Below are 22,003 nucleotides of genomic sequence, written 5' to 3'. Positions count from 1 at the left end.
GGGGAGGAGAGAGTATAAGTGTAAAAATAGACCAACAGTCATTCTGTTTAAAGGGGAGGAGAGAGTATCAGTGTAAAAATAGACCAACAGTCATTCTGTTTAAAGGGGAGGAGAGAGTATCAGTGTAAAAATAGACCAACAGTCATTCTGTGTAAAGGGGAGGAGAGAGTATCAGTGTAAAAATAGACCAACAGTCATTCTGTGTAAAGGGGAGGAGAGAGTATCAGTGTAAAAATAGACCAACAGTCATTCTGTGTAAAGGGGAGGAGAGAGTATCAGTGTAAAAATAGACCAACAGGCATTCTGTGTAAAGGGGAGGAGAGAGTATCAGTGTAAAAATAGACCAACAGTCATTCTGTGTAGAGGGGAGGAGAGAGTATCAGTGTAAAAATAGACCAACAGTCATTCTGTGTAGAGGGGAGGAGAGAGTATCAGTGTAAAAATAGACCAACAGTCATTCTGTGTAGAGGGGAGGAGAGAGTATCAGTGTAAAAATAGACCAACAGTCATTCTGTGTAGAGGGGAGGAGAGAGTATCAGTGTAAAAATAGACCAACAGTCATTCTGTGTAAAGGGGAGGAGAGAGTATCAGTGTAAAAATAGACCAACAGTCATTCTGTGTAAAGGGGAGGAGAGAGTATCAGTGTAAAAATAGACCAACAGTCATTCTGTGTAAAGGGGAGGAGAGAGTATAAGTGTAAAAATAGACCAACAGTCATTCTGTTTAAAGGGGAGGAGAGAGTATCAGTGTAAAAATAGACCAACAGTCATTCTGTGTAAAGGGGAGGAGAGAGTATAAGTGTAAAAATAGACCAACAGTCATTCTGTGTAGAGGGGAGGAGAGAGTATCAGTGTAAAAATAGACCAACAGTCATTCTGTGTAAAGGGGAGGAGAGAGTATAAGTGTAAAAATAGACCAACAGTCATTCTGTTTAAAGGGGAGGAGAGAGTATCAGTGTAAAAATAGACCAACAGTCATTCTGTTTAAAGGGGAGGAGAGAGTATCAGTGTAAAAATAGACCAACAGTCATTCTGTGTAAAGGGGAGGAGAGAGTATAAGTGTAAAAATAGACCAACAGTCATTCTGTGTAAAGGGGAGGAGAGAGTATCAGTGTAAAAATAGACCAACAGTCATTCTGTGTAAAGGGGAGGAGAGAGTATCAGTGTAAAAATAGACCAACAGGCATTCTGTGTAAAGGGGAGGAGAGAGTATCAGTGTAAAAATAGACCAACAGTCATTCTGTGTAGAGGGGAGGAGAGAGTATCAGTGTAAAAATAGACCAACAGTCATTCTGTGTAAAGGGGAGGAGAGAGTATCAGTGTAAAAATAGACCAACAGTCATTCTGTGTAGAGGGGAGGAGAGAGTATCAGTGTAAAAATAGACCAACAGTCATTCTGTGTAGAGGGGAGGAGAGAGTATCAGTGTAAAAATAGACCAACAGTCATTCTGTGTAGAGGGGAGGAGAGAGTATCAGTGTAAAAATAGACCAACAGTCATTCTGTGTAAAGGGGAGGAGAGAGTATCAGTGTAAAAATAGACCAACAGTCATTCTGTGTAGAGGGGAGGAGAGAGTATCAGTGTAAAAATAGACCAACAGTCATTCTGTTTAAAGGGGAGGAGAGAGTATCAGTGTAAAAATAGACCAACAGTCATTCTGTGTAAAGGGGAGGAGAGAGTATCAGTGTAAAAATAGACCAACAGTCATTCTGTTTAAAGGGGAGGAGAGAGTATCAGTGTAAAAATAGACCAACAGTCATTCTGTGTAAAGGGGAGGAGAGAGTATCAGTGTAAAAATAGACAAACAGTCATTCTGTGTAAAGGGGAGGAGAGAGTATCAGTGTAAAAATAGACCAACAGTCATTCTGTGTAGAGGGGAGGAGAGAGTATCAGTGTAAAAATAGACCAACAGTCATTCTGTTTAAAGGGGAGGAGAGAGTATCAGTGTAAAAATAGACCAACAGTCATTCTGTGTAAAGGGGAGGAGAGAGTATCAGTGTAAAAATAGACCAACAGTCATTCTGTGTAAAGGGGAGGAGAGAGTATCAGTGTAAAAATAGACCAACAGTCATTCTGTTTAAAGGGGAGGAGAGAGTATCAGTGTAAAAATAGACCAACAGTCATTCTGTTTAAAGGGGAGGAGAGATTATCAGTGTAAAAATAGACCAACAGTCATTCTGTTTAAAGGGGAGGAGAGAGTATCAGTGTAAAAATAGACCAACAGTCATTCTGTGTAAAGGGGAGGAGAGAGTATCAGTGTAAAAATAGACCAACAGTCATTCTGTTTAAAGGGGAGGAGAGAGTATCAGTGTAAAAATAGACCAACAGTCATTCTGTGTAAAGGGGAGGAGAGAGTATCAGTGTAAAAATAGACCAACAGTCATTCTGTGTAAAGGGGAGGAGAGAGGGAGGGAAAACAGAACTTCTCTTATGGGAGGAAGGGTGGAGAGGCCAGAGATGGGGGAGATGGATCACACACACACACACACACACACACACACACACACACACACACACACACACACACACACACACACACACACACACACACACACACACACACACACACACACACAAATCAACTACTAAGGGTACTGACTGCAACTCCTATTACTGGATAAAAGGTTGCCTATAGATGTCTACATATCATTTATCACTAAATACTGCTGCTAATAGAAAACTCATAACACGTGCAAACATACACACATTATGACAAATTGAGTGTGTTGGCCCAGTACATCTACACACAATTCTCACTTATAGCTGCAAATAACATACTTCATAACACACAGTCTAAACTATGACAAATAGTGTATCTAATACCCTCCAGCACAGTGTACATTTTATTTTAACTGGTCTGTTCACCTGTCAATCAGACACAAATACAATAAAGGGAGGGTCTAATCTCCCTCTTCTAGCCAGTCATCTCACAGGGATCTTTGGGAGCCAGCCAATAAGGTCACAGCGAGCGCTACTAGCTCAGATGAGGCAGATGTTGTTGTCATAGTAAACATCTTATATTAACCCTTCCAGAACCACTACTGAAAGACGACAGACATACAGTATCTGCTCTCAGCTACTGTCAACAGCATCCTACCTTTTTGCTTAAATGAAAAACTCTGGATTTTTGTTGTTGAAAGATTCACTTTATCAACATTTAAATGGCAGTCGAAACAGCCTTATTCTTTGAAGTGGTCTAATCTGTCATTGATTGTGTTGTCCATTCAGCTGGGATTTTCTCTCCAGTCTCTGAGGGAGTCGTTTCTGTCATGGGAATGCCCAAGCCTGTGGCATTAAGCGAACGGTTAAACTAATGGCCATTAGACCCGACCTCGACGAAAAAAGGGAGAGATTACAGCTTTGAAACGGCCCTGAGCTCTGACCATGTTAATACATATAAACCACTACAGAGAGCAACAGAGGGAGAGAGGTACACTGTTATTAAACTACACTGAACAAAAATATAAACGCAGGCCACAATCAACAGCCTGATCAACTCTATGTGAAGGAGATGTGTCGCGCTGCATGAGGCAAATGGTGGTCACACCAGATACTGACTGGTTTTCTGATCCACGCTCCTACCTTTTTTTATTAAAGGTATCTGTGACCAACAGATGCATATCTGTATTCCCAGCCATGTGAAATCCATAGATTAGGACCAAATGAATGTATTAAATTAACAGATTTTCTTCTATGAACTGTAACTCAGTAAAACCTTTGAAATGATTGCGTTTTATATTTTTGTTCGGTATATTTTGTGCGTAAAGCCTCTACAAGCCTGTTTTTTACGAGTTTATAAATGCTTTCCTAACCCTAAATAATCTACAAGATCATATATCTGATGAACCAGAGATGAATATACACGTATTTTCATGTCTTTCTTTCATTGATCCCTAATAATCTAAACTGTTCGCTCCATATAGTCTGTCGAGACAATTCTAATTAAAGGTGCCACATTTAAAGGAATGGCTTTAGATAAATTGAATCAAAACTCAACAAAAAAATCTGTTGGCTGGCAAGTGGGTGGGTTTTCAGCGGTTGAATAAAATGTATTCAGCGCGGGCAGTGCAAGGAAACCAAGCCAGCAAAGCCTGTTATGTACCTGGCATAAGGTAAGTGTGAATACCAACTACTGAGAGTGCGTAGGAAAGGCGTGCGTAGGAAAGGTATACATTTCCTATGTCTGAATTGGGCCCACAGTGATGATATAAAAATAAAAAGACTGCATGGGGGCTTTAACATATGCAAGTTAAACAACAGTCATTTTGTTATGTAGGCTATGTGACACACATTTCTGTTTGGTAGGAAAGAATGTCGGGTAGGAACAAATGAAACAGCACGCGGGTGCAGACAGATCACAGAACAACAGGCAGGAAATACAAGAGATTATCAATAGACATTCAAGCCATTAAATTGAGGATAGACTAAACCTAGAATTATGAGATCACTTGGGCTGAATCCTCCTCTAGCTCTGAGAGACCTAATAGATCACCACGCAGACTTGACTGAATAGTGACAAACCACTAGTCCTCTGGACAAAATGAAAGGACATGGAGAGGAGAGTGTTGAAGTTAAAGGACATGGAGAGGAGAGTGTTGAAGTTAAAGGACATGGAGAGGAGAGTGTTGAAGTTAAAGGACATGGAGAGGAGAGTGTTGAAGTTAAAGGACATGGAGAGGAGAGTGTTGAAGTTAAAGGACATGGAGAGGAGAGTGTTGAAGTTAAAGGACATGGAGAGGAGAGTGTTGAAGTTAAAGGACATGGAGAGGAGAGTGTTGAAGTTAAAGGACATGGAGAGGAGAGTGTTGAAGTTAAAGGACATGGAGAGGAGAGTGTTGAAGTTAAAGGACATGGAGAGGAGAGTGTTGAAGTTAAAGGACATGGAGAGGAGAGTGTTGAAGTTAAAGGACATGGAGAGGAGAGTGTTGAAGTTAAAGGACATGGAGAGGAGAGTGTTGAAGTTAAAGGACATGGAGAGGAGAGTGTTGAAGTTAAAGGACATGGAGAGGAGAGTGTTGAAGTTAAAGGACATGGAGAGGAGAGTGTTGAAGTTAAAGGACATGGAGAGGAGAGTGTTGAAGTTAAAGGACATGGAGAGGAGAGTGTTGAAGTTAAAGGACATGGAGAGGAGAGTGTTGAAGTTAAAGGACATGGAGAGGAGAGTGTTGAAGTTAAAGGACATGGAGAGGAGAGTGTTGAAGTTAAAGGACATGGAGAGGAGAGTGTTGAAGTGAAAGGACATGGAGAGGAGAGTGTTGAAGTTAAAGGACATGGAGAGGAGAGTGTTGAAGTTAAAGGACATGGAGAGGAGAGTGTTGAAGTTAAAGGACATGGAGAGGAGAGTGTTGAAGTTAAAGGACATGGAGAGGAGAGTGTTGAAGTTAAAGGACATGGAGAGGAGAGTGTTGAAGTTAAAGGACATGGAGAGGAGAGTGTTGAAGTTAAAGGACATGGAGAGGAGAGTGTTGAAGTTAAAGGCAGAAAATCTGGAAAGAGAGAGACCCCCTTAGCTCTGATTGGTGGAGCTCTGCCCTGTGTATCTGTGTAGGAGTTTGTTCTCATCGAACCAAAAGCTACATATTGAGGGACTGCATAATACTCTGTGTCTACAGGAATATCTTCACACTGTATGAGGTGTTTATCTATGCTGTGGGTGGGTGTGTGTCTGTGTGTTTATGTCCAGTTTCTCTGTGGGTGTTTCCTGTTCTCTGACATGAGGCTCTACGTGAAGTCCCTGACTTTCCGCCCCCTCCAACACCCACCCTGACTCCCACTCTCACCTGGCATCACATATAGGGGCTCGCCACAGTCTCTCTCTCTCTCCTCTTTCTCCCTCCAACACCCACCCTGACTCCCACTCTCACCTGGCATCACATATAGGGGCTCGCCACAGTCTCTCTCTCTCTCCTCTTTCTCCCTCCAACACCCACCCTGACTCCCACTCTCACCTGGCATCACATATAGGGGCTCGCCACAGTCTCTCTCTCTCTCCTCTTTCTTCCTCCAACACCCACCCTGACTCCCACTCTCACCTGGCATCACATATAGGGGCTCGCCACAGTCTCTCTCTCTCTCCTCTTTCTTCCTCCAACACCCACCCTGACTCCCACTCTCACCTGGCATCACATATAGGGGCTCGCCACAGTCTCTCTCTCTCTCCTCTTTCTTCCTCCAACACCCACCCTGACTCCCACTCTCACCTGGCATCACATATAGGGGCACGCCACAGTCTCTCTCTCTCTCCTCTTTCTCCCTCCAACACCCACCCTGACTCCCACTCTCACCTGGCATCACATATAGGGGCTCGCCACAGTCTCTCTCTCTCTCGCCTCTTTCTCCCACTCCCCAAATCCATCTCTCCCCCTCTCTCTCCTTCCTCCTACCAATCATTTGCTCTATCCAATTATAACTCGATTCTCCACCCTCCACAGTTACCACGGTAACAGCCATGTTGGGCACAGGTCCCCATGTCACTTGTGGAGACAACGGCCCCCTGAATGCACCACAACACACCCCACCCTCCACCTTGCCTCTGTGTCTTCCCTAGAGACAGAGCGCTATGATGTCATCTTTTCCTGAGTAATCAAATCATGGAATTCGGCTTCTGTAAAAAGGCAGAACTATTGTGCGTCACGCCATCCTGAAGCTTTCCTGAGACCATGAGCGGTGTGTGTTTCAGTGTGTGATCCAGCCTGCTCAGACAAATCATGGACATGGGTACAAGAGATGCTCAGTGTTCTTCGGTACACACATATCCACCATCGACAGTCGAGCTCTTTATCGTCTGTTATTTTCAGACACAGGACACATGCGCACTAACACTGAGCATTACCCTGTTCCAGAGCACAGTACTTCTCCTGTTCCCACTCCCTAGCCACTGATCTAGGATCAACTCAACATTGTCAAATCCTAACCTTAACCATTATAGGGGGGAACACACCAAACTGACTCCAGATCAGCGTCTAGGTGCACCATCGTCCCCTGTCCCTGTTCCGTGGCTGAGATGTAATGTGTGTGTTTGTCCACCTGGAGGCAGTATGAGCCAGCAGATAAAGCACCAGCAGACGGATAGAGCCATGCCAGACAGCCTGGGAAAACACTCGAGCAGGAGAGAGAGGAGGAGAGCGGGAAGATAGATGTTCGACCTCCCTAAAATAAAAACTCCTCTCCTAAAGTAAAGCTAAGTCTAACTTAGGTTGGAGAGCACCTGTACTTCAGAGGAACATTAAAAATGTACTTTTTAGACCCCCCCCCCCAAAAAAAATATATGTTTTATGAAGTACAATAGTGACGCATAAGCTTGCCCTTGTGTATTTGACTATATATACATGGTAATATAACTATCATGATATGAATGAGTGTTAGTCTATCCAGATGTGTGGTAGTCTGTTACCATGGTCTGGGAGCCAGTGCGGGGCTTTAAGTGTTACGTAAAGGGGGGAGGGGGGTTGTTATTCCTGGGGATCTGTATCCGGGTAGACCAGGATTGCGAGAGGGAGAGGAGGAGACTGCAGTGCGATGGAGCGAAGGGTTAACATGGAGAATGGGAGCTTTTTGTGGTTTGGGAAAGACAGAGTGAAACAGAGAAAGGAGAGGGGAAGAGATGGGTCTCCAGTTGCTTTTCCTGAGTGTGTGTGTATAAGTGAGTGCCCTGTGTTGGGTGTGTGTGTATAAGTGAGTGCCCTGTGTTGGGTGTGTGTGTATAAGTGAGTGCCCTGTGTTGGGTGTGTGTATAAGTGAGTGCCCTGTGTTGGGTGTGTGTGTGTATAAGTGAGTGCCCTGTGTTGGGTGTGTGTATAAGTGAGTAACCTGTGTTGGGTGTGTGTGTATAAGTGAGTGCCCTGTGTTGGGTGTGTATATAAGTGAGTGCCCTGTGTTGGGTGTGTGTGTATAAGTGTGTGCCCTGTGTTGGGTGTGTGTGTGTATAAGTGAGTGCCCTGTGTTGGGTGTGTGTGTATATAAGTGAGTGCCCTGTGTTGGGTGTGTGTGTATAAGTGAGTGCCCTGTGTTGGGTGTGTGTGTATATAAGTGAGTGCCCTGTGTTTGGTGTGTGTGTATAAGTGATTGCCCTGTGTTGGGTGTGTGTGTATAAGTGAGCGCCCTGTGTTGGGTGTGTGTGTATAAGTGAGTGCCCTGTGTTGGGTGTGTGTGTATAAGTGAGTGCCCTGTGTTGGGTGTGTGTGTGTATAAGTGAGTGCCCTGTGTTGGGTGTGTGTGTGTATAAGTGAGTGCCCTGTGTTGGGTGTGTGTGTATAAGTGAATGCCCTGTATTGGGTGTGTGTGTATAAGTGAGTGCCCTGTGTTGGGTGTGTGTGTATAAGTGAGTGCCCTGTGTTGGGTGTGTGTGTATAAGTGAGTGCCCTGTGTTGGGTGTGTGTGTGTATAAGTGTGTGCCCTGTGTTGGGTGTGTGTATAAGTGAGTGCCCTGTGTTGGGTGTGTGTGTGTATAAGTGTGTGCCCTGTGTTGGGTGTGTGTATAAGTGAGTGCCCTGTGTTGGGTGTGTGTGTGTAAGTGAGCGCCCTGTGTTGGGTGTGTGTGTATAAGTGAGTGCCCTGTGTTGGGTGTGTGTGTGTATAAGTGAGTGCCCTGTGTTGGGTGTGTGTATAAGTGAGTGCCCTGTGTTGGGTGTGTGTGTATAAGTGAGTGCCCTGTGTTGGGTGTGTGTGTATAAGTGAGCGCCCTGTGTTGGGTGTGTGTATAAGTGAGTGCCCTGTGTTGGGTGTGTGTGTATAAGTGAGTGCCCTGTGTTGGGTGTGTGTGTGTATAAGTGAGTGCCCTGTGTTGGGTGTGTGTATAAGTGAGTGCCCTGTGTTGGGTGTGTGTGTGTATAAGTGATTGCCCTGTGTTGGGTGTGTGTGTATATAAGTGAGTGCCCTGTGTTTGGTGTGTGTGTATAAGTGAGTGCCCTGTGTTGGGTGTGTGTGTATAAGTGAGTGCCCTGTGTTGGGTGTGTGTGTATAAGTGAGCGCCCTGTGTTGGGTGTGTGTATAAGTGAGTGCCCTGTGTTGGGTGTGTGTGTGTATAAGTGAGTGCCCTGTGTTGGGTGTGTGTGTATAAGTGAGTTCCCTGTGTTGGGTGTGTGTGTATAAGTGAGTGCCCTGTGTTGGGTGTGTGTGTGTATAAGTGAGTGCCCTGTGTTGGGTGTGTGTGTGTATAAGTGAGTGCCCTGTGTTGGGTGTGTGTGTATATAAGTGAGTGCCCTGTGTTGGGTGTGTGTATAAGTGAGTGCCCTGTGTTGGGTGTGTGTATAAGTGAGTGCCCTGTGTTGGGTGTGTGTATAAGTGAGTGCCCTGTGTTGGGTGTGTGTGTATATAAGTGAGTGCCCTGTGTTGGGTGTGTGTATAAGTGAGTGCCCTGTGTTGGGTGTGTGTATAAGTGAGTGCCCTGTGTTGGGTGTGTGTGTGTGTGTGTGTGTGTGTGTGTATAAGTGAGTGCCCTATGTTGGGTGTGTGTGTGTGTGTGTATAAGTGAGTGCCCTGTGTTGGGTGTGTGTGTATAAGTGAATGCCCTGTGTTGGGTGTGTGTGTGCGTGGCGTGCCCGTGCTGCATCTGTGTGTGTGTTTGTGCCGGGCCAGCCCCGGTGGTGTGTGTGTGTGTGCCCGCTTGGTGTTGGGTAGATGTGTGTGAAGGCGCTAAGCCCAGTCAGGCTGGCCGTGAAGCACTGACTATCCAGATTTCACCTCATAATCACAGAGAAAGCTGGAGTTTCCATTGCAAATCTGTTTTCCATTTGGCTCTGTGAGAAACTAACGGGGCCTACTAACAAACACAGGGCTGAGAAGGATCATTTAGTTGTAATAGACTCTGTATGAAGCATGCACCAACCACACACACAGTCCTAACCTCACTACAAAAGGTTCATTCATGCTACATACAGTAGATTTGTATTCCAGAAAGTAATGGCATAACCTTGTTTGACCGGGCCTGGCCAGAACTAGGCTACGGCTGTAGGTGGTCACTTTAAAGGTGGAGCACATAGCCGAACTAGAATAAGAAGTGAAACCGTTGATTTGAATTATTTAGAGAACAGTCAGATTCTGAAATCAAAATGTTAGAGTTGGCATGTCAAAATGGGAATGTAATGTAGAGGCCTAAGTTGTTTATCAGAATACTATTTATGCTTCCATGTTGTTCCATATGATGAGCCCTTAGGAGGTAATAAAGCCTGAGAAAAACACAGTTGCCATGACTTTGTGTGATGTGTATTTCGTGCTGGGTTCTGTGGTAATATTAACAGTACAAACTTGGAAATATAGAATTGACCCCGAACACTTCAACGTCAACTACAAATCAATTTAGAGAGCAAAACATCATGTTCAAATGTTAACTAAAATGTCAGAGATGAACCGAAAGAGGCACTGACTGCGAAGGGAAGGGGAACTGCGTAGCGCCAGCTTCTATTTGTACTGCATGTTGTGTGCGTGTACATCGGTGTATGGGAGTGTTTGCTTTGTTGCCATGGCAACAGACATTTTGGCACGTACACATCATTTCCGGTGTTCGATGATTGATGCGTGGTTGCACACACACACACACACACACACACACACACACACACACACACACACACACACACACACACACACACACACACACACACACACACACACACACACACACACACACACACACACACACAATGCATCATGCACAAATGACATACTTTTCCCTTTTATCCCCTCGCCCTCCATCTCATCCTTTTCTCACGTAGTCTCTCAATGGTTCTAGCAATTTTACAGCACTACCCTCTGCTCTGACATTGACCCTCTTGCTCCCTTTGTAAAATGAACTTTGAGGTACAAACACACAGTCCCTGAATCCAGAGTACCGTCTGAGTTTGAGAGTGGTTACATTTCCCAGCTCCATCCCTCAGCTCAACAAACCGAGTGGCAGGGCTACTGTTAGGCTGAAACACAAATCCCAGATTGTGGCTTTAAAGTGTGTGTGACGATAATAAAGGTGAATAAATGAAACATTGTATTGGACGAGTGGAAGGAGGAGTAGAAACAGGGGAAGGAAGCAGCAGAAAACTCATCCTTCTGTCTCACTTCTCCAACAGAGTTCAATCTAATTTACCTGACTCACTCCTCCTCCCTTCTCTCTCACATATCACCTCTAGCCAAAGCTGGAGTTCTACCAACTAACTCAATTGTACAGCCATTCAGTAGAGAATGGGGGGGGGGTGGAATCATCTTATGAGTAACTTGCCCAGTGTGAAAGTACATGAGGTTATAAAAAAATATATATAAACGCAACATGTAGTGTTGGTCCCATGTTTCATGAGCTGAAATAAAAAATCCCTGAAATGTACCATACGCGCAAAATTATTATTTCTCTCAAATTTGGTGCCCAAATGTGTTTACATCCCTGTTAGTGAGCATTTCTCCTTTGCCAAGATAATCCATCCACCTGACAGGTGTGGCAAATCAAGAAGCTGATTAAACAGCATGATCATTAAACAGTTGCACCTTGACCTGGGGACAATAAAAGGCCACTTCTAAAATGTGCAGTTTTGTTAATTGGCATGCTGACTGCAGGAATGGCCACCAGAGCTGTTAGCCAGAGAATTGAATGTCAATTTCTCTACCATAAGCCGCCTTGTTTTAGAGAATTTGGCAGTACGTCCAACCGGCCTCACAACCGCAGACCACGTGTAACCATGCCAGCCCAGGAACTCCACATCCAGCCTCTTTACCTGCGGGATCGTCTGAGACCAGCCACCCAGTCACCTAGAAAGATGTTGAAACTGAGGAGTGTTTCTGTCTGTAATAATGCCCTTTTGTGGTGAAAACCTCATTCTGATTGGCTGAGCCTGGTTCCCAGATTAGGGCCTAATTTATTTATTTAAATTGACTGATTTCATTATATGAACTGTAACTCAGTAAAGTCGTTGAAATTGTTCTATGTTGCGTTTATATTTCTGTTCAGTGTATACAGTTGAAGTCGGAAGTTTACATACACTTAGGGATGGAGTCATTAAAACTCATTTTTCAACCACTCCACAAATTTCTTGTTAACAAACTATAGTTTTGGCAAGTCGGTTAGGACATCTACTTTGTGCATGACATAAGTAATTTTTCCAACAATTGTTTACAGACAGATTATTTCACTTATAATTCACTGTATCACAATTCCAGTGGGTCAGAAGTTTACATACACTAAGTTGACTGTGCCTTTAAACAGCTTGGAAAATTCCAGAAAATGATGTCATGGCTTTAGAAGCTTCTGATAGGCTTATTGACATTATTTGAGTCAATTGGAAATGTACCTGTGGATGTATTTCAAAGCTTACCTTCAAACTCAGTGCCCCTTTGCTTGACATCATGGGAAAATCAAAAGAAATCAGCCAAGACCTCAGAAAAAGAATTGTAGACCTCCACAAGTCTGGTTGATCCTTGGGAGCAATTTCCAAATGCCTGAAGGTACCACGTTCATCTGTACAAACAATAGTACGCAAGTATAAACACCATGGGACCACACAGCCGTCATACCGCTCAGGAAGGAGACGCGTTCTGTCTCCTGGAGATGAACGTACTTTGATGCGAAAAGTGCAAATCAATCCCAGAACATCAGCAAAGGACCTTGTGTAGATGCTAGAGGAAACAGGTAAAAAAGTATCTATATCCACAGTAAAACCAGTCCTATATCGACATAACCTGAAAGGCCGCTCAACAAGGAAGAAGCCACTGCTCCAAAACCGGCATAAAAAAGCCAGACTACGGTTTGCAACTGCACATGGGGACAAAGATCGTACTTTTTGGAGAAATGTCCTCTGGTCCGATGAAACAAAAATGGAACTGTTTGGCCATAATGACCATCGTTATGTTTGGAAGAAAAAAGGGGAGGCTTGCAAGCCGAAGAACACCATCCCAACCGTGAAGCACAGGGGTGGCAACATCATGTTGTGGGGGTGCTTTGCTGCAGGAGGGACTGGTGCACTTCACAAAATAGATGGCATCATGAGGATCGAAAATTATGTGGATATATTGAAGCAACATCTCAAGACAACATTCAGGAAGTTAAAGCTTGGTCGCAAATGGGTCTTCCAAATGGACAATGACCCCAAGCATACTTCCAAAGTTGTGGCAAAATGGCTTAAGGACAACAAAGTCAAGGTATTGGAGTGGCCATCACAAAGCCCTGACCTAAATTCTATAGAAAATTTGTGGGCAGAAATGAAAAAGCATGTGCGAGCAAGGAGGCCTACAAACCTGACTCAGTTACACCAGCTCTGTTAGGAGGAATGGGCCAAAATTCACCCAATTTATTGTGGGAAGCTTGTGGAAGGCTACCTGAAACGTTTGACCCAAGTTAAACAATTTAAAGGAAATGCTACCAAATACTAATTGAGTGTATGTTAACTTCTGACCCACTGGGAATGTGATGAAAGAAATAAAAGCTGAAATAAATAATTCTCTCTACTATTATTCTGACATTTCACATTCTTAAAATTAAGTGGTGATCCTAACTGACCCAAGATAGGGAATTTTTACTAGGATTAAATGTCAGGAGTTTAAATGTATTTTGCTAAGGTGTATGTAAACTTCCGACTTCAACTGTATAATGTCACTTTTATCTGCAATATGTTAGGCTATTTGTTATGTGTGTGTAGCAGTTTTACACTCAAAGCTCATCGTAACTACGCAGTAAGCACACACATAGTTTCTCGCTGACAACCTCATGCACAAACAAGAACTCACACCCTCTTTCTCTCAAGAGAGAGAAAACACCCACATACACTTGTCTCGCAAAGACAGACAAATAGCTAGACCTACAACACATACAATCACACACACACTGAATACAACAACAGGCCATCTAAATGTCATACTGCTCCAGCACAGATGGAGAAATGTTGATTCACTGTTTATTGATCACATACACACACGCACGCACGCACGCACGCACGCACGCACGCACGCACGCACGCACGCACGCACGCACGCACGCACGCACGCACGCACGCACGCACGCACGCACGCACGCACGCACGCACGCACGCACGCACGCACGCACGCACGCACAGACAGACAGACAGACAGACAGACAGACAGACAGACAGACAGACAGACAGACAGACAGACAGACAGACAGACAGACAGACAGACAGACAGACAGACAGACAGACAGACAGACAGACAGACAGACAGACAGACAGACAGACAGGCAGGCAGGCAGGCAGGCAGGCAGGCAGGCAGGCAGGCAGGCAGGCAGGCAGGCAGGCAGGCAGCGCAGCGCAGCGCACGCACGCACGCACGCACGCACGCACGCACGCACGCACACACACACACACACACACACAGAGAGAGAGAAAGAGAGCCCACACAGGAGCTTGAAGCACAGAGGATTCTTTACACACCCACATGCACTCTGGCACTGTAACGTGCGCATGCAAACACACACAACTCTAAAATGGACGAGCCCAACGCAACTCACTCAAAAATAACTCCCAGACCTTATTTTACCCCTTCATACTAGACAACATGACACAGACACACACACGCTCAAACACACACACACACACAATGCGTCATTGATAAGTGGCGTGAGTAGATAATAGCCTTTGGGGAAAGGCAGCTAACAAAACCATCCCTCCGTCTCTTTAAACACACACACACACACACACACACACACACACACACACACACACACACACACACACACACACACACACACACACACACACACACCAGAATGGTAGAACTGACCGTACTGGTGCAGTGGTAGCCTACATACCGTATCCTAACTGGGACTGTACCCCTTCTTACAGTCAGACGGCACTGCAGAGATGGGACTGAGAGGATTCATGTCTCTCAAAGACAAAACCCCAAATGTCATTCATCCTCCCATCCTCTCTTTCAGAGGCCTTCCCCACTCTCTATCTAAACCCAGTCTCAAACACTGATGACACACACACACCCAGCGAGAGATGGTGGAAACGGTCCATCCGTATGTGGCCTACATTACATACAGTATATCCTGTATTTTATACCCATTTAAACTGAACTGATTTCCCTACTCTGACCCAACAGTCAACGACCAGCACTTCCTTGTTACTGTAAGCCTTGGGTCAGTGCTATCCGGGATCTTTGGGATGTCCCTAACCTAAACCTAACCTTAATCCCTACTGTTACCCTAAACCTAACCTTAATCCCTACTGTTACTCTAACCCTAACCTTAATCCCTACTGTTACCCTAACCCTAACCTTAATCCCTACTGTTACCCTAACCCCTACTGTTACCCTAAACCTAACCTTAATCCCTACTGTTACCCTAAACCTAATCTTAATCCCTACAGTTACCCTAACCCTAACCCCTACTGTTACCCTAACACTAACTTTAATCCCTACTGTTACCCTAAACCTAACCTTAATCCCTACAGTTACCCTAACCCTAACCTTAATCCCTACTGTTACCCTAAACCTAACCTTAATCCCTACAGTTACCCTAACCCTAACCCCTACTGTTACCCTAACCCTAACCTTAATCCCTACTGTTACCCTAAACCTAACCTTAATCCCTACTGTTACCCTAACCCTAACCTTAATCCCTACTGTTACCCTAACCCTAACCTTAATCCCTGTTACCCTAACCCTAACCTTAATCCCTACTGTTACCCTAAACCTAACCTTAATCCCTACTGTTACCCTAAACCTAACCTTAATCCCTACAGTTACCCTAACCCTAACTTTAATCCCTACTGTTACCCTAAACCTAACATTAATCCCTACAGTTACCCTAACCCCTACTGTTACCCTAACCCTAACCTTAATCCCTACTGTTACCCTAAACCTAACCTTAATCCCTACTGTTACCCTAAACCTAACCTTAATCCCTACTGTTACCCTAAACCTAACCTTAATCCCTACAGTTACCCTAACCCTAACCCCTACTGTTACCCTAACACTAACCTTAATCCCTACTGTTACCCTAAACCTAACCTTAATCCCTACAGTTACCCTAACCCTAACCTTAATCCCTACTGTTACCCTAAACCTAACCTTAATGCCTACAGTTACCCTAACCCTAACCCCTACTGTTACCCTAACCCTAACCTTAATCCCTACTGTTACCCTAAACCTAACCTTAATCCCTACAGTTACCTTAACCCTAACCTGAATCCCTACTGTTACCTTAACCCTAACCTTAATCCCTACTGTTACCCTAAACCTAACCTTAATCCCTACTGTTACCCTAAACCTAACCTTAATCCCTACAGTTACCCTAACCCTAACTTTAATCCCTACTGTTACCCTAAACCTAACATTAATCCCTACAGTTACCCTAACCCCTACTGTTACCCTAACCCTAACCTTAATCCCTACTGTTACCCTAAACCTAACCTTAATCCCTACTGTTACCCTAAACCTAACCTTAATCCCTACTGTTACCCTAAACCTAACCTTAATCCCTACAGTTACCCTAACCCTAACCCCTACTGTTACCCTAACACTAACCTTAATCCCTACTGTTACCCTAAACCTAACCTTAATCCCTACAGTTACCCTAACCCTAACCTTAATCCCTACTGTTACCCTAAACCTAACCTTAATGCCTACAGTTACCCTAACCCTAACCCCTACTGTTACCCTAACCCTAACCTTAATCCCTACTGTTACCCTAACCCTAACCTTAATCCCTACTGTTACCCTAAACCTAACCTTAATCCCTACTGTTACCCTAACCCTAACCTTAATCCCTACTGTTACCCTAAACCTAACCTTAATCCCTACAGTTACCTTAACCCTAACCTGAATCCCTACTGTTACCTTAACCTAAAGTATTTTAAAATGCCAACTTCAATGGGGTAGGGAGGTCCCAAGGAGCAAGGACAGCACGGACCATAAACCCTGCTGAACAGACCAGACATCCCAGTACCTTCCCTTCACTAAAGGTCACTAAACTCATTCTGTTTGATGAGAGAAATGACCTGCCCAGAAGTCAATCCCTGTTCCATAAATGTGAATTTGGTGGAAAATGAAACTAGGTAACCATTTTCATGCTGCTGCTACAACAAACAGTGCATTCACGTTTCAAAAGCTCTTCCATTTCACGATGCCAACCTAGGTCCTCGCCTGGAGTTAAACACAATAATCAAAGCTTAGTAGTCACATTAAATAATCAGAACATTATAATCATATCATCTCTCACCCCCCTGCATCCCTCTCCCTGTTTCTCTACCCAAATCTCATCCCTCTCAGTTCCTCTACCCCATTTCATCCCTCCCCTGTTCCTCTACTCAAATCTCATCCCTCTCCGTGCCTCTACCCAAATCTCATCCCTCCCCGTGCCTCTACCCAAATCTCATCCCTCCCCCTGATCCTCATCCCCATCTCATCCCTCCCCCTGATCCTCATCCCCATCTCATCCCTCCCCCTGTCCCTCTACCCCCATCTCATCCCTCCCCCTGTCCCTCTACCCCATCTCATCCCTCCCCCTGTTCCTCTACCCCCATCTCATCCCTCCCCCTGTCCCTCTACCCCATCTCATCCCTCTCCCTGTTCCTCTACCCCATCTCATCCCTCTCCCTGTTCCTCTACCCCATCTCATCCCTCCCCCTGTTCCTCTACCCCATCTCATCCCTTCATGTCCAGGCTGTCTCCCAGTGTGTCTCACCTGTCCCGGGGCGGCCCATGATGATGTCTTTGCATGGTGTGGGGTGCAGGTTCTCTGCAGGCAGTATGACGGGCAGCAGGGCTGTAGGAGAGGGGTGACAGGCCACTGGCTGCTGAACCTCCCCCCCAAATGAGCCTGTCCTCTCCGTCCTACCACCCCCCTCCCCTGGGCTGGCTGGGTTGGTGAGGGGGGGTCCCGAAGAGGGGAGCGTGGTGGAGATGGAGATGCAAGCCAAAGCTGGGTAACCGGGGGTGACGGAGGTCAGGGAGGGCGGGGCGGATGACACCAGCACTAGGGTGGGGGTGGGGCTCTGGAGGAGGACGGTGCCGTTGGTTGCCGCGGCAGCAGCAGCGTTGATGGGTACAGGGACTTGGAGAGTGGAGACAGGCTGGGGAGTAACGCTGTTAAGACTCTTAGGATCACCTACTTCCCCCCCCCCACGGCCTAACGGACGCTCTGTGAACTTGGCCAGAGGAACCTCCGGGTTCCGCACGATCACCGGAGAGTCCCGCAAGGCCTGCTGGGATGTGGGGTGGAAACGGCGGGGGCCTGAGTCTGGAGGGGAGGGGGGAGTTGGGGACACCAGGAGGGGAGGAGGGGAGGTGGCGGGGGAGGAGGGGGGCCGGCTGGTTGGTGTGCTCACCCTTCGGGGACAGGAGAAGGTGGGTGTGTAAGCGTGAGTGTGTGCTGGGGTCTGGGGGGAGAGGACGGGGAACGAGGCAGGGTTCAGGTCCCCCTGCTCCAGCTCAGGTTTGGGGGGGTAGTCGTGGTGGGGGTGGGAGGAGGGAGGAGGGGGAGGAGGAATGTCTGTTTTGCGTTTGCTGGGGCTCATGGGGACAGTGAAGGTCAGGTTAGTGTGGAAGGACGGCTGGACCCCTGAGGTATGCCTCTCCCTCTCTGCCCCCCCAGGGGTGCCCAGCTTTCCCCCCGTGGCACTGGGGTGTCTGTGTCTGCGAGGAGGGGGGAGGACGGAGGAGGCGGTGATGGGGGAGAAGTTGGCGGGACGGAATCCGAAGAGGGGGAGGGTGAGGGAGAGGGGGCGGGGGAGAAAGGGGACTGGTTGGAGATGGGGGAGAAGGAGGGGGTCCCAGAGTGAGAGCTGCCCAGAGACACCAGCATGGTGGCTGCCTCACACTCGTCAAAGTCAAACCTGGAGAAGTCATGGGGGAGGAGGGAGGGCAGCACCAGCCGAGGGCGGGAGTCTCCTCTACTGCTGGCCTCGCTGCTGTCTCTGGACGTCTCATCCCAGTCAAACCCACGCAGGTCCGAGGGGGTGACCGTCCCCGAACTGCTCCCTCCTCCCCTCCCCCTGTCCCTCTCTCCCCCTCCTCCCGCTCCCTCCATCTCTTTAGTTCTCATGGAGAGGTGGCGTGAGCAGTAGCCTCGTCTCTGGGACTCCTTCATACAGCCCTCTCTGGAACAGAGGCGTCTCCACTGCTTGCCGTTGAACTTCTTGCGGATACCGTTAGGGGTGCACACCACGTCCCCCTTCTTGTACTTCTGCAGGGTGGCCGACAGGGGGGTGCGGGAGCGCGAGGAGGAGGCTGAGGAGGAGGTAGACCCCCCTCCAGGGGTAGGGGTGGGGATCTGGGAGGGGGTCTTGTCCAGGGGGACCAGGGTGCTCTTGGAAGGGGGTAGGTGTGGTGGGGGGGTCATGGCCAGGGCCTCAGGGCCAGGCAAGGTGAGGGAGGACAGGTGAGAGCCCAGTGGCGTGCCCAGGCCCTGGACCAGGTGTTGGGAGGAGGGGTAGCTGTGCCCCCCGAGGAGGGGCTTGGAGAGGATGTGGCGATGCTGGGTGCCCATACTGAACCTAGACATCTCCATGTCCTCCTCTGGTGTTTGGGGCTGTTTCTGTCTCTCTTGTTCTCTCTCTTTGTCAGGGTGACCCTCTCCAGTGCTGGAGACAACGCTGGTCGTTAGCAACGAGGAGGGGTGGGGGGGGATGTTTCCATAGTGATGCCCCCCCACCACCCCAGCTGGAGAGAAGCTGTGCACCAACCTCGCCCCCCCTCCCATCGGCCCCCCCAGCGCCATCCCAATACTCAGCTGGCACACCTCCCTCTCCACCTCCATCTCCTCCCTCCTCTCCCTCTCCTCCCTCTCTCTCTCCCTCTCCCTCTCTCTCCCCCCCTCTGGGTGAGGCAGTTCCCAGGGGGGAGTCAGCAGCCTCAGGCTCTGTCTGGACACCCATACAGCCTGGGCCTGCACCCTCCTTCTCTCCTCCACCATCACTCTCTCCTCATCCCTACCTCCATTCTCCAGCGCCTCTCGATCCTCACACAGTAGCACCCTGTAGGGGAACGACACGGCAGGGTGGGGGTCTACCTGGGACAGCACTCCTTCTCTGTATAGCTGAGGTGTCCCCTGTTCACCCCCATCTCGCCCCCCTCCCCCTCTGAAAGGCACACATACGCGTGTCCCGATGGCCACGGACGCCGTGCCGGGTGGGGGGGCGTCCAGGATGAACTCCACGCTCGTCTCCTCTCCCTCCGGGTGTGCGGTCCCCCCCTGAAAGGGGTAACAGAGTATCCCCTCCTCCCCCTGCAGCTGGATATCAGCGCTGCCCCCACTCACCCGCCGCACCACCCCAGCCCTGAACATAGGAGACAGGGGTCCATCCTTCTCTCTCTCCCTCCCACCTTGCTCTCCGTTAAGTCTGTCTCTCCATCGACAGCGGGCTAGAACTCTCTGGTTCTTCAGGCCTTTGGCCAGGGCATCCGCCCCGGACAGACTGCCCTTTCTGTGGCTCTGGCCGGGGCCGGGGCCGGGCTGGGAGGTAGTAGCAGAGTAAGGGGGCAGACTGCCATGGTAGGGGGCTCTAGCAGGGCTGGTACTAGGCTGGGGGTTCACCTCCAGATCGTGCTCGCTGGCTGTATCCGTGGATACGGAGCGTACTGAGTTAGGGGCCCCCTCTGCCTCTGTCTCCACACCCTGGGGGTCTCTCTCTCTGTCCTGGGGGGCCACACTGCCAATGTTGGGCCCTATGGAGGCCCCTGTCATCCCCTGTTCCCCCGGGCCATGGCTGTGGCTGCTAGCGGCTACCTTCCTCTCCTCATTGGACACACTGGGGGCTAACGAGAGGCTGACTGAGCTGCTGCTATGGCTGTTACTAATGCTGTTACTAATGCTGTTACTAATGCTGTTACTAATGCTGTTACTGTTACTAATGCTGTTACTATTGCTGTTAATACCATTAATAGTAGTGTTAGTCCTACTACTGTTATTAATGGTATTACTACTGTTATTACTGTTAGTACTACTACTGTTGATGATGTTAATACTACTGCTAGTACTACTGTAGTTACTGTGGCTGTTGTGCATGGGGGCAGGGGTGAAGGTGAGGCCGGGCGCGTTGCTACTAGCATAGTGTTCAGCGATGTACTTCTTCTTAGGGACTCTGGCCTTGAAGGTGGCTGTTTTCCTACTGGACATGGAGGTAGGGCTGGGACTGGTAGTGGGGGTGGGGATGGTGAGGGTGTTGTTATGGGAGGGGGTGGGGGTGCTGTTAGGCCCCCCTGAATTCCCCCCAACCCTCCCTCTGCTGTCCTCGGTCTTCTCTTTGACTTCATGTTGCCTTGGCGGCACCTGCTCTCTAGGCCCCTCCTTCTTTGGGGTCTCGCTGCCTCTGATTGGCTCCTGCTGAGAGCTGTCAGAGGAGGTTGTGGATTGTTTCCGTGGCAAGTGGGCGGGGGGCGTGGTTTGAGGCTGTCCGTCTTGGTTCTCCTTCCTGAGTTTGTTCCTGTTGTCCCTCTCTGGGGGGGTCTCTGTCGCCCCTCTCTTCTTCCCCCCTTTGGCCCGTGTGGAGGGGGGAGAGCGCCCCCTCTGTTTCTTTAGTGGCTTCATCTCTTCACCTTGTCTTTTCCTTTCTGCTTTCTACTCTGTGGGGTGAGAGCTGATGGTCGCTCTGTCCTTTCTTCTTCTTCTTCTTTCTTTTTCCGGTGCCCCCTGGTCTTTTTCCGGTGCCCCCTGGTCTTTTTCCGGTGCCCCCTGGTCTTCCGCTCTCTTTTTCACTGCCCTTTTTCCTTCCTTGTTCTTTTCTCTGAAATTCAGACTAAAAACAGAGAGAGAGAGAGAGAGAGAGAGAGAGAGAGAGAGAGAGAGAGAGAGAGAGAGAGAGAGAGAGAGAGAGAGAGAGAGAGAGAGAGAGAGAGAGAGAGAGAGAGAAGGCAGGTGGTCATTTATTATCGTCATCATCAAAAATGGCTGAGATTAGAAAATGATGTCATACCTGGAAGTGTACTGCACTGAATGGCTTCCCACCAACCGGCTCATAACGCCACCATTCAGCTCCATGTAATCCACTAAAGTGTGTGTATGTGTGTCCTGGATATACATTCATGTTGAGTGAATTTGAGGAAGTAAAGGGTGTTGATGATTCCCACTCCAGC

The 22,003-nt window shown here is 47.8% G+C and overlaps 1 protein-coding gene across 1 annotated transcript in view; it reads right to left on the bottom strand.

Annotated features, from left to right (window-relative positions):
* LOC106576258 (protein capicua homolog) overlaps positions 1-22,003 on the bottom strand; it is a 64,480-nt gene that overhangs the window by 32,527 nt on the left and 9,950 nt on the right. The window contains 2 exon segments of the mRNA XM_045700547.1: positions 17,616-18,638; positions 18,641-21,666. Coding sequence (XP_045556503.1) covers positions 17,616-18,638; positions 18,641-21,458 — 3,841 coding nt within the window. The 5' untranslated portion in view covers positions 21,459-21,666.

Source organism: Salmo salar, chromosome ssa02, assembly GCF_905237065.1.
Source record: "Salmo salar chromosome ssa02, Ssal_v3.1, whole genome shotgun sequence".
Lineage (NCBI taxonomy): Eukaryota > Metazoa > Chordata > Actinopteri > Salmoniformes > Salmonidae > Salmo > Salmo salar.
This window is presented reverse-complemented; position numbering and strand designations above follow the sequence as displayed.